Source organism: Podarcis bocagei (assembly GCF_964188305.1).
Source record: "Podarcis bocagei genome assembly, chromosome: 2".
Taxonomy (NCBI): Eukaryota; Metazoa; Chordata; class Lepidosauria; order Squamata; family Lacertidae; genus Podarcis; species Podarcis bocagei.
In genome coordinates this window covers 90,997,810-91,013,700 of record NC_138126.1, presented here as the reverse complement: position 1 = coordinate 91,013,700, position 15,891 = coordinate 90,997,810, and the positions used below count along the sequence as shown (strand labels likewise).

Genomic DNA, 15,891 nt, shown 5'->3' with positions numbered 1-15,891 from the left:
TGGTTTCTGCTTTCCTCCACTGTGCAGCGAAAGGGCTTGTCACGAGACAGGTGTTTACATTCCACAGTCTGTACTGTTGGGGTTTCTCACGGGAAAGGGAGGCTGGATGTGACGTACACTGGTTTCCTGTTTTTCACTGTGTGATTCTCTCCAAGCTGTTGAGGAGAGAGGCAATATAGAGTATGCAGCACGTACTCCTCATCCTTCCGCTGGGCACGGGACTCTGCTTTAAATCAACACGTGGTTATGGGCTCCAGAAGTCGAATCGGAGTGCCGGCAAAGGATCGGTATGCAGAGGGACAGATCGGAACGGAATCTGCTCTGCGCGTAAAAGTGATTGATGAGGTATGTGCTACTGCTCCGGGCAGCCTGCCAGCTTCTAGTTAATGACTTTATGGCTGGGCTTTGAACTTTTAAAGCCGTTTTTGCCGGGAATAGGCAAAAGGCTCCCAGGCTCAAGTTACTATGCTGGGGAAATCGAAAGTAACTTTTAAGTGCGCTTTTGGAATGAAGCAGCTGCAGCAGTGACGCAGCAAGATTTAAAGCAGCATATATGACGCTGAAGGCTAATGCCAGATTCATGATGGCCCTTCAGGATGCTTGTGGGATTCCTAAGCTCAACAAGAAAAATTATGCCGACTGGATTCTGTATGCAGAGGCAATTCTGCGGAAAGAGGGTTTGTTTGAGGTGATTACAGAAACCCCCCCAGTTCCAGTTACAGATGCATGGGAAGCTAAGGATTCGAAAGCTAGGGGAACGCTTACATTGATAGTATCCCCAGAAGAGCTCTGTCTATTGCGTGATAAGACCTCAGCCAGAGAAATTTGGGACGCTTTGAGAGAGGCTCACTTAAGGACAGAAGCTGGATCTACTATGTTTTACTTTAACAAGCTGCATAATATGGCTCTTGCTGAAGATGGAGATGTGCGTTTACATCTGATGGAGATGCAAAATCTGAGACATGAGCTGCAACAGAGAGGACTCAACTTTCCAGAGGCTGTGTATTCTTTCATGATACTACAATCTTTGGGTTCAGGTTGGGAGTCTGTTGCAACCCAGATTGCTGTGCAACCAACCGCTCAGCTGACAGTGGACTATGTAACTGCCGTGATTTTAAATGAAGCGAATCGCCGGGGTGCTAGCTGCATGGGCAAAGGGGAGTCTTCACAGACGTCGTCCCTTAGTGCAGTGGAACCACCAGATGGCGCCATTGCTTTGAAGGCAGTGAAATGCTACTCTTGTGGACGTCTAGGCCATATGAAGAGGGAATGCAAATATCCCAGGGCCAAGACAGAGCAGCGCAGCGAAAGCTCATCGCGTGGAAAAGGCCGAGGCAAAGGCAAAGGTCCGGTGTCTAGGACAACGCAGCACAAGGCTATGGTTTCACGCTTCACTCCAAAGGTTGCAGAGGTCCAGAAGACGTCTAGATCTTTCTTCGTTGTTGATTCAGCGGCAACTCACCACATGTGCAACGATAAGAGACTATTTGTGTCTTTTACACCGCAGGAAGGTGCGATTCACCAGGCGGATGACCACACTATTCCCAGTAAAGGCTACGGAACTGTTGTTCTTCACAGTTTGGACTTATCGATACAGAATGTGCTTTACGTGCCAGACGCCAAACATAATCTGCTCAGCGTTGGACAGCTGAATGAGCGGAACATTGACGTGTCCTTCAAGAACAAGAAGTGCATCATCACAAAGAAAAATGATTATGTATTGCATGCTGAATATGTTGATCGTTTGTTTGTTTTGTATTATGATGATGTTGAAAAGGGTGACACTTGTTGCATTGCAGGTTCTAACAAAAGTTTGCATGCAGAATGTATTCATGATTTTCATAGAAAATTTGGTCATTTGCATTTTGAGGCAGTATCTAAAATGCCTGCCTTGGTTGAAGGTATGACTATTAAACCCTGCAAGTACCACATGAAGTGCAAGGCATGCGCAGCAAACAAGGTGAAAATGGCTGCGAAAGGTAAGGTGTCTAGTAGGCAAGCTACGGAACCATACCAGGTTGTTCATGCAGATTTGGTTGGACCACTAGCGCCCTCTTTGGGTGGAAATAGGTACTTCATGGTTCTCATTGATGCATCATTTTCTAGATATATTTTTGTGTACAATCTCAAGCAGAAATCAGAGGCTTTTCCTAGGTTCAAGGAATTCTGTGCTTGGTTAGAAAATGTGCATGGTAAGAAGATAAAGACTCTTTTCAGTGATCGCGGGGGAGAATTCACTTCTCAGCAGTTTGAAGCTTTTCTGACTGAGAAAGGAATTCAACACGATTTGTCTAGTCCTCGCTCGCCATGGCAGAATGGACTTGCAGAACGGGCAAATCAGACATTGCTTCAAGGGTTAAAAACCTTGCTGCATGATGCCAATCTTCCAGAGAGTTATTGGGCTGAAGCTCTCTCGTGTTTTGTTTACAGTTACAATCGCAGGTTATCTTCAGCGATTGGTTGTACCCCCTATGAGAAGATGTTTGGCAAGAAGCCATACATCAAACACATGAAAATTTTTGGTTCGGACATGTGGGTTCGCTCACCACAAAACTCCAAGTTAGACAAGCGTGGATTGCATGGTATCTTTCTAGGTTATCAGAAAGGGTCTTACAGAATAATGATGACTGACTCTAAGACAATTAAGCTCACGAGAAGTGTTGAATACAATGCAAAGTGGGGGGAGAATGTGGGAATTTTCCAATGTTATCCTGATGACGGTGATGAGACTGAGGATAGTCAAAAGCAACCACAACAACCCACTGATGAAGGTTCTGAGTCTGAATCTGAAACTGAATCGGGTGATTCAGAGGATTTCAAGAGTGCGAAAGCCTCTATGCGACCCTCTGAAAGCTCTGATCAAGAATTGGAGGAACCATTGTTCACAATAGGTCGTTTTTCTCCTAAGAAGGAAGAGGAGAGTGTTGAAGACTTAAGGCTAATTCGCAGGTCACAAAGAGCCACAAAAGGCAAACCTCCAAAGAGATTTGCTGATGAGTTTGCTACGATAGCAGTAACAGCTGTTAAAAGCTCCAAGAAGGTATTTGAACCTTCAAGTTTCCAAGAAATCCAGGGTTTGGATTCAAAGGAAGCTGAGCCATGGTTAAATGCCATGAAGGCTGAGCTTGATTCCTTAGAAAGGAACAAAACATGGGAACTAGTTCCAATAGTTCCAGGAATGAAACTGCTTGGAAGCAAATGGGTCTTCAAAGCGAAGACAGATCAAAATGGCAAGATAGTCAGACACAAAGCCAGATTGGTAGCCAGAGGTTTTGCACAGGTACCAGGTGAAGACTATCACGAGACCTACTCACCCACAGTGAGATATGAGAGCATTAGGCTTATGCTCAAGCTAGCTGCAGAGGAAAATCTGCACATTAGTCACCATGATATTAATACAGCTTTTCTGTACGGATCTCTGGATGAATCACTTTATATGCTTCCACCAGATGGCGTACAGGTAAAACAGGGATTTGTTTGTGCTCTGAAGAAATCCCTTTATGGTCTCAAACAAAGTGCACGGTGTTGGCACACAAAACTCACTGAAGTATTGTTTTCTCTAGGTTTTCAGCAAGGGAAAGCTGATCCATGTGTATTTGTCAAAGAGGAGGGGCAAAAGAAACTGTACTGTTTGTTTTATGTTGATGATTTATTATTCTTTTGGAAAGATGTCGCAATGTACAATAACGCCCTAGCTCAACTGAAAGAGCACTTTGACATGAAAGATCTTGGTGAGGTAAACAACTACCTATCTCTGGAAATAGAGAGAAATCAAGATGGTAACATTCTAGTACACCAGTCACGGAAAATTGCTGATGTGTTAAGCAAACTAAACCTGATGGATGCTAACCCTGTAGACACACCGATGACAACAGGTTATCAGGTAGATGACACTGAAGAAGCATTTTCTGACACTACACTGTACAGAAGTGTGCTAGGCAAGCTAAACTTCATTGCCAGATGTTCAAGACCAGACATTGCTGTTAGCTGTAATTTGCTAAGCAGACAAGTCAACAATCCTAGTGTCAAGGATTGGAAAGCTCTGAAACGCATAGCGCGGTATTTGAAAGGCACTATGCATTACAGACTGAGATTTAACAATCAGAAGTCTGGTGGTCTTGAGATATTTGCAGATGCAAGTTTTGGAAGTGACACTACAGACAGGAAAAGTACGTCTGGAGTTTGCTACATGTACAATCAGGGTCTGTTTGATTGGTCATGCAAGAAGCAAACAACAGTTAGCATAAGTACTTGTGAAGCTGAACTGAATGCACTGTCTTATTCACTTAAGGATTGTGAATGGTTAGTACAATTGTGCAAAGATATGAAAATTCCTGTCAAATGTCCAATCCAGGTTTACCAGGACAACAAAGCATGTTTGGCTTTGCTGAAGTCTGAAGGTTGTAAGCAAAGCACGAAGCACTTGCAATTAAAGTTGCAGCATGCTAGGGAATGTATTCAGAAGGGACTCGTAACGGTGTCCTATATGCCAGGTAATGAAATTCCTGCTGATGTATTGTCCAAGATTGTATCAAGGGATCAACACTGTACCTATGTGCAGAAGTTGGGTTTGTACTGATATTGTACGAACACGCTGCCCAGTGATGTTCACAGAAAGGGGGAGGATGTTGGTTTCTGCTTTCCTCCACTGTGCAGCGAAAGGGCTTGTCACGAGACAGGTGTTTACATTCCACAGTCTGTACTGTTGGAGTTTCTCACGGGAAAGGGAGGCTGGATGTGACGTACACTGGTTTCCTGTTTTTCACTGTGTGATTCTCTCCAAGCTGTTGAGGAGAGAGGATGCTTTTTCTGCTCCGGCAGAGGCAAGATGTCTTTCTGTAATATATCAGCTTTGAACGTGTAAATAAAAGCAATATAGAGTATGCAGCACGTACTCCTCATCCTTCCGCTGGGCACGGGACTCTGCTTTAAATCAACAGCGACCTTACAAAAACTGGCTTTTATGATATCACTGCTGAAACAGACATATGGTAAAATGGAATGGGTGTGAGTGCCTGTGGAATTTTCAGGGAACGCCTTACATTCAGGTATTGTCTTTTTTTCTCCACCCCACCCCCCAACCCCTGAATTTTAAAGGTGCGGCTTCTATTTGGGTGTGGCTTATATTCGGGCCAATACGGTATTATTATCAGGCCAAGTAAATAACATTTTAATTTTTTCAAAATGCTTTACATCTGATGAGAACCACAACTAAAAATATCCCAAACATAAATGTCAGGGCTGCCACTCAGTCCCAGCTCACATAGGACCACGTTAGCCAGCGTTCAGGTTAAAAGAGTCTTTATTGGATTACAGCTTCCATTTCCAAACTGCAATATGCAGCCCTACTTCTTCTAGGTCAGACCGGCGAAGACCCGTCTGAGTCTCCGCCTCTAGCACACCAGCTTAATACCCTAGCCTTGCTCCACCTCCTGCGCCTTTCCCTCCGTCTCTGGGTCCTTCTGTCCCCCGGGGTCTCCTTTTTCCTACTCTCTTCTGACGCGGACCCCCCTGACCCTTCCGCCTCCTTGCGGCGGGCTTTGGGACCTGGTTCACTCTCTGGGCTGCTTACTGCGCCAGCTTCCGCTACATTTGAACTTGGCGCGCGCGCCCAACTCTCAACCTTCCTCTTGATCGTTTCGTCGCTCCCCGAGGTGGGCGTGACTACTCCTGACTCATGCCCTCCCTCCTTCTGAAAGCCTCCGGAACCCGATATCTGGTCCCCTTTCTCCCCGCTGTTCCCGTCTGGGTACGTGGGTCCCGATCTCCAACTGCTGCTCTCTGATTCCTCTCTGGACCCTTCTTCCTGGGGTGTCCCCCTGCTTTCCCCCCTTGCTCTGACTGCTGGCGCTCCCTTCTGGGAATCCTCGGACTCACTGGATAAGCTCGGCGATCTCGGTTCGTCATCCCCACTCATCTTTCCTTCGTATTCCTCCCCCTCGCTCTCTGTCTCCTCCCTTCTCTGCGTCTCTGCTTCTGAACCCCTGACATCCATCCCCCCCTCGAAGCCCCCCCTTCCCCCCTCCCCACTTTCAAGGGTGGTTGCAGGGTGCTCCATCATCACAGGAGTGAATGCCGGATACAGTTCGCTCCTCGTTGCTGGCCGCCAACTGAAGACCTCCGAGTCTTCCTCCTCGCGTTCGTCAACGGTGAGCTGCTCCGCCTCCATTTCAGTGCCGCCGTGCTCGAAACCGAGATCCTCCCCGCACACGTCCATGTCAGTCTCTGCGTCGGTCGCTTGACCTGGCATCTCCAGCCACCTCCGGCGCCACTGCTCCTCTGGCCGATCGTCCCACCAATACGAGGTGTCGGACGCCGAACCCTCCGGTGACCCCTCTGAGGAATGTGTGCGCTGTGCGGGCTCCCCGTCCGAGTCGAAGCCATGGAACGTGCTGGAGGAAAGTGTGGGCGTGAACAACCAGTCGTCGAAGAAGCCTGCTGGCATGGGTCTGTGTGGGAAAAGGGCATGAAACTCGTCCTTGAGCAGGGGTTCCTCCAAAGCGTAGTCTGGCACCCAGCTATTAGCACTAGCCCGGGTGCCCTCCCTGGCTAGGAGGTATTCCACTCCTTCTTCCCCCCATCTGGAGTCCAAAATCTCCGTGACTTCGTTGATGGGGTCCTGCTGTGGCAATCTTCCCGCCTCCGACCGCTCCTGAGACGGACTCGGTGCCGTTCCTGGTTCCTGGAACCTGTGAGGTGTCCTGTAGGGAGTGAGCACCGACCTGTGGAACACCGGATGCATCCTGGAACCCTCCGGGAGCACCAGCCTGAAAGCTACTGGGTTGATCTGCGCTTCGACTTGGTATGGACCGAGTTGCTTGTGCCCCAACTTCTTTTTGGCTAACGATCTGGTCGGCACTGCGTGGGCTGCCAACCAGACCCAGTCTCCCACTCGGATCTCTTCGCCAACCCGCCTGTGCTTGTCCGCTTGCACCTTGTATGCGTGCTTCGCTAGCTCCAGCTGCCGTCGGAGTTGATCGTGGACCTCCTGCAACTCAGACGCGAAAGCGTCCGCCGTCTGCGGTTCCCCTTCCCCCACTCTGTCCAGTCCCGGGAAGGTTCTGGGATTCCTCCCATTGTTGGCGAAGAACGGTGTCACCCCTGTGGACACGTGCTTCGTGTTGTTGTAGGCGAACTCGGCGAGCGGCAGGTAATCCACCCACGTCGCAGGCTGTTGATTGGCATAGCATCTCAGGTACTGCTGCATGATGGCATTGACCCTCTCCGCTTGCCCGTTGGTCTGCGGGTGTCTCGCTGATGTCAGGTTGATTTTGACGTTCAGGAAGCCCATCAGCTTCTGCCAGAAATTCGAGATGAACTGGCGACCGCGGTCGGACAGTATAGACCGCGGCAGCCCGTGCACTTTGAACACGTGATCTATGAACAGTTTGGCTGTTTGTTCTGCCGTGGCCACCTTCGCACACGGTATGAAGTGTGCCATCTTGGTGAACAAGTCCACCACCACTAGTACAGCCGTCTTGCCTCTCGAGCTGGGTAGATCCGTGACAAAGTCCAGGGCCACCCTCTCCCACGGTTCAAACGGCGTTTGCAGCGGTTCGAGCAGTCCCGCCGGTGGTTTGTGCACCGGCTTGGCCCTCTGGCAGGTGTCGCACCTCGCGACGTAGTCCGCGACTTCCCCTCTCAGTCTGGGCCACCAAAAGTCCCTTGCGACTAATTCCACCGTTTTTTCCGTGCCAAAGTGCCCGGCCGTGGGTGCGTCGTGCAACTGCTGCAGTACCTTGGCGCGAAGTTCATCTCCAGGCACGTAGATGGCCCCTTTACGTAAGAGCAAGCCGTCCCGTATCTGGAACTCGTCGCTCTTTGCCGTGCCCTTGTGCACCTCGGCCATCTTCGCCTGCGCGAATGAGTCGTCCTGCAACGCCCGCCGCACCGCCTCCAGGTCTACTGTGGCTGAAGCGCACGCCCACGCTGTTGGCGCGAAGATGTGCATGGCTGCCGCTGGCGTCGCCTCTTCGAGGTATTGCGGTTTTCGGGACAGTGCATCCGCCATGATGTTGGTGTCGCCTGGGACGTACTCTATTCGGAAATCGAAGTCAGCAAAGAACTCCGCCCAACGTATCTGCCTCTGGTTCAGGAACTTCGCCGTGCGCCAGTGCTCCAGATTCTTGTGGTCCGTGCAGACCTGCACCGTGTGCTTGGCGCCGATCAGGAAGTGCCTCCATGCTTTGAATGCTGCATGAATGGCAAGCAACTCCCTGTCCCAGATGGTGTAGTTCTGCTCCGACTTGCTGAGCTTTCTGGAGTAGAACGCTCCTGGTCTCCAGACCCCCTGTGGGTCCCTCTGCAGCAGGACAGCTCCCACTGCTCTATCGGACGCGTCTGTCTCTACCCGCATCGGTCTGCTGGGGTCGATATGCAGCAGTTGCTCTTCCGACGCGAAGAGACGCTTGAGTGCCTGAAAGGACTGCTCTGCCTGCTCCGTCCAGATGAATTTCTTTTTCTTGGAGCTTAGCGTGTCCGTAATAGCCGCCGTCTGCATCGCGAACCCTTTGATAAACTTGCGATAGAAGTTGGCGAAGCCGACAAACCGCTGGACCTCCTTCCGGTTGCGTGGGCTCTTCCAATCCAACACCGCTCGCACCTTGGCGCTGTCCATGGCTAGCCCCTTGTCCGACAACTTGTAACCCAAGAAATCCACCTCCGTCGTGTCGAACTGGCACTTCTCCAGTTTGGCGTACAGTCTATGCTGCTGCAACCTCTCCAGCACCTCCCGAACGTCTTGGTCATGCGCTTGCTGCGACTCGGAGAATATCAGGATGTCATCCAGAAAGCAGACGCACTTCTTGTAGAGGAGTCCCGCCAACACATGATGCATGAAAGCTTGAAAACAGTGAGAACCGTTTTGCAATCCAAACGGCATCACTCTGTACTCGTAGGTTCCCAGAGGCGTGAACATGGCTGTCTTCCACTCATCGCCCTCCCTCATGCGGATGAGATTGTACGCCCCTCGCAGGTCCAACTTGGTAAACACGCGTCCCTTGCGCACCGTCGCCAGTAGGTCGTCAATCCTGGGCATGGGGAAATCAGAGGGCTTGGTCATCTTGTTCAAGAGGCGAAAATCCACCACCAGCCTCTTTTGGGGCGTGTCCTTCTTCTTCACAAAGAAAACAGGACTGCCCCCTACTGCCCTGGACTCCCGGATGAAACCGCGCTCCAAATTGTGATCTATGAACTGTTTGAGTTCCTGTAGTTCATCCTCAGACATGGAATACAGCCTCCCCTTCGGTAGCGTCGCCCCTGGTAGGAGGTCAATCTTGCAGTCATATTGCCTGTGCGGTGGTAACTTGTCTGCCTCCTTCTCGCAGAAGACCTCCAGAAAGTCTGCGTATTTGTGGGGGACTGCTTGCAACGTTCCCAACTGCAGTTGTGATTCCTCCTCCTCTCCCTCCTGTCCGTGCAGGATGCAGTGTTCTGCGCAGTAAGAGGAGCCGAAGATCAGCTGTCGCTGGTACCAAGCCAGTGTCGGACTGTGCCTGTCCAGCCAACTCATGCCCAACACAATGGGTGTGTCCGACAGTCGTGTGACGTTAAAACTGATGACTTCCCTGTGGTTGCCAAGGCGCATCACCATTGGCGGCGTTTGCTTCACCACCTGCCCCCCCAGCAACTCTCTGCCATCCACTGTGACGACTTGCAGGGGCAGAGTGGCCGGCAATAGCTGTATAGCGTGCTGCTCCACAAAATCCTGTGCTATAAAGTCTGCGTTGCTTCCAGAATCCACAGAAAGCGGGACTTCGATAGTGACGCCATCGGGCAGCTGGAGAGATGCTGTGAGTTGCACTACTGGTTTGGGTGGGAGGGGGTCTGTGGGTTGCAAGATCGCTGGGGACTGCTTCAGTGATGCGTCTGGCTGGGCCCCAGTGCCTCTGTCTCCAGCCAGACATCGTCGTTTCCCTGCTGGTGTTCGCTGTGTTGCGTGGCCGCTTTCACCGTTGCGGAGGCTGCAGTGTGCTTGGAGCTCCTCTGGGGACACTCTTTCGCCAAGTGTTGAGAGCTGTCGCATATATAACACTTCCTGGTCCCTCTAGGAGGTTTAGTCTTGACTGCCGCCGGTGCAGGGGCTCTGGTAGCTGACTGAGCCCTGGCTCCTCCCACCTCCATAGGTTCCACTCCCCCTCCTGGCGGAGGTGTAGATTGCGCACGCGTAGCGTCCCTGGGAACGAAAGAGAAACTTCTCGCTGCTTCGCGCCCTCCACGTCCTTCGTCTCTGCACCACGGACGTTCTTCCAGCCTCACCCCCACAGTCAGCGCCCTTTGGACCACCTCCTGCGTGCTCCGGGGCCTCTCCCCCCTCGCAATTTCGTCTTTAACAGCACTGCTTAATCCCTCCCAGAAGAGGTCTCTGACTGGGGGCGAATCCCGGTCCCATTCCAAGGCACTGACCAGCGCAAAAAAGCGGGCGTGATACTGGCGTACGCTCGCCCTCCCTTGTTTCAGTCCATGAATCTCCCGTCGGGCAAGATCCACGTCAATGGTAGATAAAAAGCACGCATCCATCGCTTTGATAAAGGCATCTGCATTCTGAAGCGCCGGATCTTTATCCCTCCACAAATTGCGTAGCCACGCTTTAGCATCCCCATGCAAATGGGATAGTATAAACCCCACTTTCTCTTCCTCATCCCTAAAGTCTTTCGCCAGCAGTTGCAGTGCGCACATTACGTCTGCTCGAAAATTGGGGTACTGTTGTAAATTCCCATCGAAGTGAGCCACAAGCCTTCCTGCTCTCCGTGCCAACCCAACCCCCTCCGGTCTGGGTCCTGGCTGCCCATGCTTAACCAATGCTTCAAACCTGGCGTGGAGATCTCTGTAGGCGGCTGCCGCATCCTCCTCCCTTTTCTTGGATGCCTGTACCGCCGCGTTCAATTGGGTCACTGCCTGTTGCAGCGCTGAAATTTTCTCTGCTTCCGTCATCTCTGCCAACCGTTGTGAGCTCGCTCCCAAACACCAATTTCCTCCTCTCGCTGCTTCTGCCTCCGCTGCGAGGTATCAGGTGTCCGAAGCTTATGTGAGACGGGTCTTACTGTCAGGGCTGCCACTCAGTCCCAGCTCACATAGGACCACGTTAGCCAGCGTTCAGGTTAAAAGAGTCTTTATTGGATTACAGCTTCCATTTCCAAACTGCAATATGCAGCCCTACTTCTTCTAGGTCAGACCGGCGAAGACCCGTCTGAGTCTCCGCCTCTAGCACACCAGCTTAATACCCTAGCCTTGCTCCACCTCCTGCGCCTTTCCCTCCGTCTCTGGGTCCTTCTGCCCCCCGGGGTCTCCTTTTTCCTACTCTCTTCTGACGCGGACCCCCCTGACCCTTCCGCCTCCTTGCAGCGGGCTTTGGGACCTGGTTCACTCTCTGGGCTGCTTACTGCGCCAGCTTCCGCTACATTTGAACTTGGCGCGCGCGCCCAACTCTCAACCTTCCTCTTGATCGTTTCGTCGCTCCCCGAGGTGGGCGTGACTACTCCTGACTCATGCCCTCCCTCCTTCTGAAAGCCTCCGGAACCCGATATCTGGTCCCCTTTCTCCCCGCTGTTCCCGTCTGGGTACGTGGGTCCCGATCTCCAACTGCTGCTCTCTGATTCCTCTCTGGACCCTTCTTCCTGGGGTGTCCCCCTGCTTTCCCCCCTTGCTCTGACTGCTGGCGCTCCCTTCTGGGAATCCTCGGACTCACTGGATAAGCTCGGCGATCTCGGTTCGTCATCCCCACTCATCTTTCCTTCGTATTCCTCCCCCTCGCTCTCTGTCTCCTCCCTTCTCTGCGTCTCTGCTTCTGAACCCCTGACAATAAATAAATATTTAAGCTTGCTTCCAGAACTTATGTAGAATAAGCAAGCACAATCCCACTTGTCCCATCTTTTCCTGTTTTAAGCATTTCAGATGTGGCAGATCTTAGCCATTTCTGTACTTTGCCTTATAGTGTGCTGCAGTCTGGATGACTGCAGAGGGCATATTCTTTTACTGTTTACTACATCTGGTCACCACGCTTTCAATGGAATCAATCATCCAACAACAGAAAGGGCTCCTCTGTATTTGACCTTCAGCCCAACAATACTGCCATCTTCAAACTAACCCCGTGAATTAAAGAGAAAGAATACGCCCGCAGCTTGAAGTTATGGCCAGTGCACCTGGGCTCATTATGACAAATTGCAGGACAATAGAGAGCAGGTGGGCCAGCCGGCATCCATGGCCTCTTGACACATGGGTTTAAATGTGTAACTAAGTGAGAGAAGCAGGAATCGACTTCTTTCCCCAAATTTTCCAAGCGTCAGGATGCAAAAGGGAGGGAAAGGCAGCTCTAAGACAAATGCACCCTGTCCTTACTTGACTGCACATGTCTCTCTAGCTGCAAACCCAAAACAGCAACATGATGCTGATGCAATACCAAACGACAGTCTTTATATAAAATTGATACAATAATAAGCTCTTTGTGAGACTCTGCTCCTTGCATTAGTTCTAACAGCAGCTCATAGCAGCCAAATGAGGTGTGAAGCCACTGCTCCCACGTACAGCAGGATTTGGAGAATAAGATACATTTTGTAAGAATCCAGCCATTTCGAGAACATTAATTACTATCTGATTTGCAGAGGCAGGATGGGAATGAGGAAATCTTGAAAGTTCCACCCCTTCCTCTCTCCTGAGCTTGGGATTATGAATGAAAGTAAATGAAAACAAAATAACCCAGAGTTCCAGCATTGGTCCTCACCCAACTGCGCCTGCCCAGAGATTCCAGCTCTTACCCAGGAGAATACTGCAATGGAATGGCAAGGCCCATCATCAGAGTTCAGCAACACACATCTTTCCACCAAGGGAGTGAAGCCCCAGATCATGCATCCTAGGTAGTGCTGGCTTACACCTATGGGCAAGGGGACCCACTCCCTCCCATGTCCTCCTTCTCAGGATGGCCAATCAAGGCATAGCAGCCTTGCACAGAGGGTTCTTGCTGGTTTCCCTGCCAATGGGAAACCATCACAGTAATGGTGTGACGAGCACAAAGTGACCATTTTAAGGGATGCAAGAAAATGCCTAAGTATGTACAGGAAAAGCTTTAAGGAGACTGCGAAGGTACACTAGCAATTTCCCCAGTTCACACAGACACCGGCTCCAATTAGCAACGCTCAAGGACACACACAGCAGAACAACACAGCGGTTGAGTCTCAGTGAGTCTCTGTAAAGCCATTCCCAGTCCAGTGCACAACTATGCAGGCCACACTGGGTGCATTGGCTAATTGCTAGGCTGATCTCCTTCCTGGCTGTTGTGGCAGAACACGGAGATTCTCCCTGAAATGGTGGGCCAATACCTGGTTGAAGTTGTCCAGAGCCTTGTGGAGGTTGGCATGCATTCCTGTTGGGGGCTCGTTGGTGATTTTGATGGAGTTCTCAAGGATGCCCTGTGGTATGATGTGGCCTTCAGGTGAAGCCGCAGGCTCTGCACTAATGAAGACACGAAATGCAGGGTGACTGCCTTCACTGTGCTGCTCTAGCTTCTTCTCCAAGGAACTCAGCCACTTGGCCACCAGGTGGATGTTCTAGCAGGAGAAGAGGGGGTTATTACTGCAGCTGGTTTGAACAGACATCACACAGACCCCTTCCAGGAGGTGAAATGTGCTCCAGTCCCGTCCCCCCCCCCCCGCTTCACAAGGAAATACCTTGCCTAATAACAGTCAACACTGTAATTCACTTCCACAGACATTAGCTGCACATAAAAGGATGTGGATTTTATACACTTTGAAATGCAAAATAATCAGGACAAATAACTAGCAATTAAGGAAACAGCTCAGTGTGTTTGTTTTCTTAGGGGTGATGTTATTCCATTTGTTAGAATAATGTACTGCTGGTGAAGTGACGCTATTTCTTCCAGACAAAACAAAGTTCCTGTATATATAACTGAAATGAAACTGCTTGATAATTTCCAATCAAATAACTCACCCTTAAAATCTGAGCCAGTTCCCAGAAAATCACATTTCACATTGTGCTCAACAACAGTGTAGGTGCCTTTATTTTTTTTTTAAAAAACTGCTTAATTTCAGGCTAGTTGTGCCTCCCACAGCCAGTTGATGGTCACTCTCTTGTTAAAGATTTCATCAAAGGCCATATTGATGAATGAAGACATAAAAGCAAAGAGAAAGGTGGGGGCGTGTAGGAGGATAGGGAACCTGCTGTTATAAATTATCAAGCTGGCATATCTGCCATTCCGCAGATACTGTATACTTAAAAGTTTGATTTTTAAAAACAAAAAAACAAAACAACAACAACTGGATAGAGTAGAGAATTGGGATGGAAGGGGTAGAAACTCTAGATGATAGCTTTGGAAACAGTCCAATGTACAATGCAGCACATCTATCAGGAGATCCGCTTGCTGAATTTCTGGTTCTAATATTTAAATGCAGTGATTATTGACTGCCTCACTTATGTAAGCTGCTTTGGAAGACTCCATGTTGGAGAGGGAGAACTGGGATCTAAGTTTTTGCATAAAGATAAATAAGAGGTTAATCTGTTGTTTTCAAGTGAATTGTAATGTTGTGCACTTTCTGTGTTTTAATTGTTTTATTCTTGGTACTTTAATATTGTCATTGTATTGCAACATTGTCATTGTATTGCACCAGGGAGACAGAATAAATAAAAATAATGCAACTGTGCAGGAATGCATATGTGGCCACACACACACATATCACTTCTCCGCCTCTCCCCCTGCTCAGTATGCATGAATGTGCAACACATGTATCCACAGAGCAAATGAAATAAATAACAACATGATAATGGAAAGCTGGACAGGAAAAGAAAAAGACACCATTCCTGGCTCTTATCTAGCAAAAGAGGTACAAACACTCCAAAATTAGTTAGGGTGATCCCAGATCCTTCCAGAGGTTAGCAACCATATTACTGATTCACCATCTTGGGATTACACTGACACATGGGTGGAGTGTAAAGTAGTGCGCGTTCTCTCTCTCTCTCTCTCTCTCTCTCTCTCTCTCTCTTTCTCTCTCTCTCTTTCTCTCTCTCTCTCTCTGTGTGTGCATAATACAACACCAGCTTGTTCCTTGTAGGCCTGGATACCAATTTTTCCTATGCAAACTCCAAATGTTGCTATGCCACCACGGAAGCATCCAATGCTGCACAAATATATTCAGCAGTGGCTCAGTAAAAATGTGGGTGTATGCTGCACACACAAATCAGTGCATATAGGAGCAGAGTTTTACAAAGTACTTCGCCATGTGCGCTGCTTGGATACACAGCCAGTTCACATGACTGAATCCTGGGCATGAACCCAGGATTGGGTGCACTGGATCAATTAAAGACAACTGGAGCAGGAAGAATAGCACAGAAAACATTTATGAAGCAAATGGAAGACTGCTGTGAAATTTGACAGCACTGCAAGGTCTTCTTCACTTCAACCGAAGCTTCAAAACAGCTCCCACAGAGCCCTGAAATGCAGGCACCTTATACTGCTCTCCATGCAGTAACTCAGACAGACATGAGAGATTCTGGTACAAGCAGGATAGTGTAAAAAGACCCCCAATTTCTATGGAGAAAATTTGATAGAAGAGAACAGGCACTCCCCACAGAGCATGATGAAGATGGATTCTTTAGGAGATTGAACCTTTTGGCTGTTATGTAAATAAGCAGTCTCAGGACTGCACCTTTTGCTGTAAGGATATGGCAACAGCTGTTGCTTTTTCTTCCCATTGCATTTAGGTGCTAATTTATTTATTTCTATTCAGTTACCTTGATGAGATGTGGCTGATTAATACTGTCTGGATAGCAAGACTACTCTTGCAGCTTGTCGCTGCTCAAAATGCAATACATGCACAGACATCTCAAAACCCCACTACAGCCACTTTTACATTTACACCAGTAATGGCATCAAGCCCATCAATT

The 15,891-nt window shown here is 49.5% G+C and overlaps 1 protein-coding gene across 1 annotated transcript in view; it reads right to left on the bottom strand.

The window, feature by feature from the left end:
• The window catches only part of DNAH9 (dynein axonemal heavy chain 9), a gene marked incomplete at its 5' end in the record, with an annotated part of 196,859 nt that overhangs the window by 15,756 nt on the left and 165,212 nt on the right, over positions 1-15,891 (bottom strand). Inside the window, one exon of the mRNA XM_081183892.1 lies at positions 13,314-13,541. Coding sequence (XP_081040018.1) covers positions 13,314-13,541 — 228 coding nt within the window. The remainder of the gene's footprint in view (positions 1-13,313; positions 13,542-15,891) is intronic.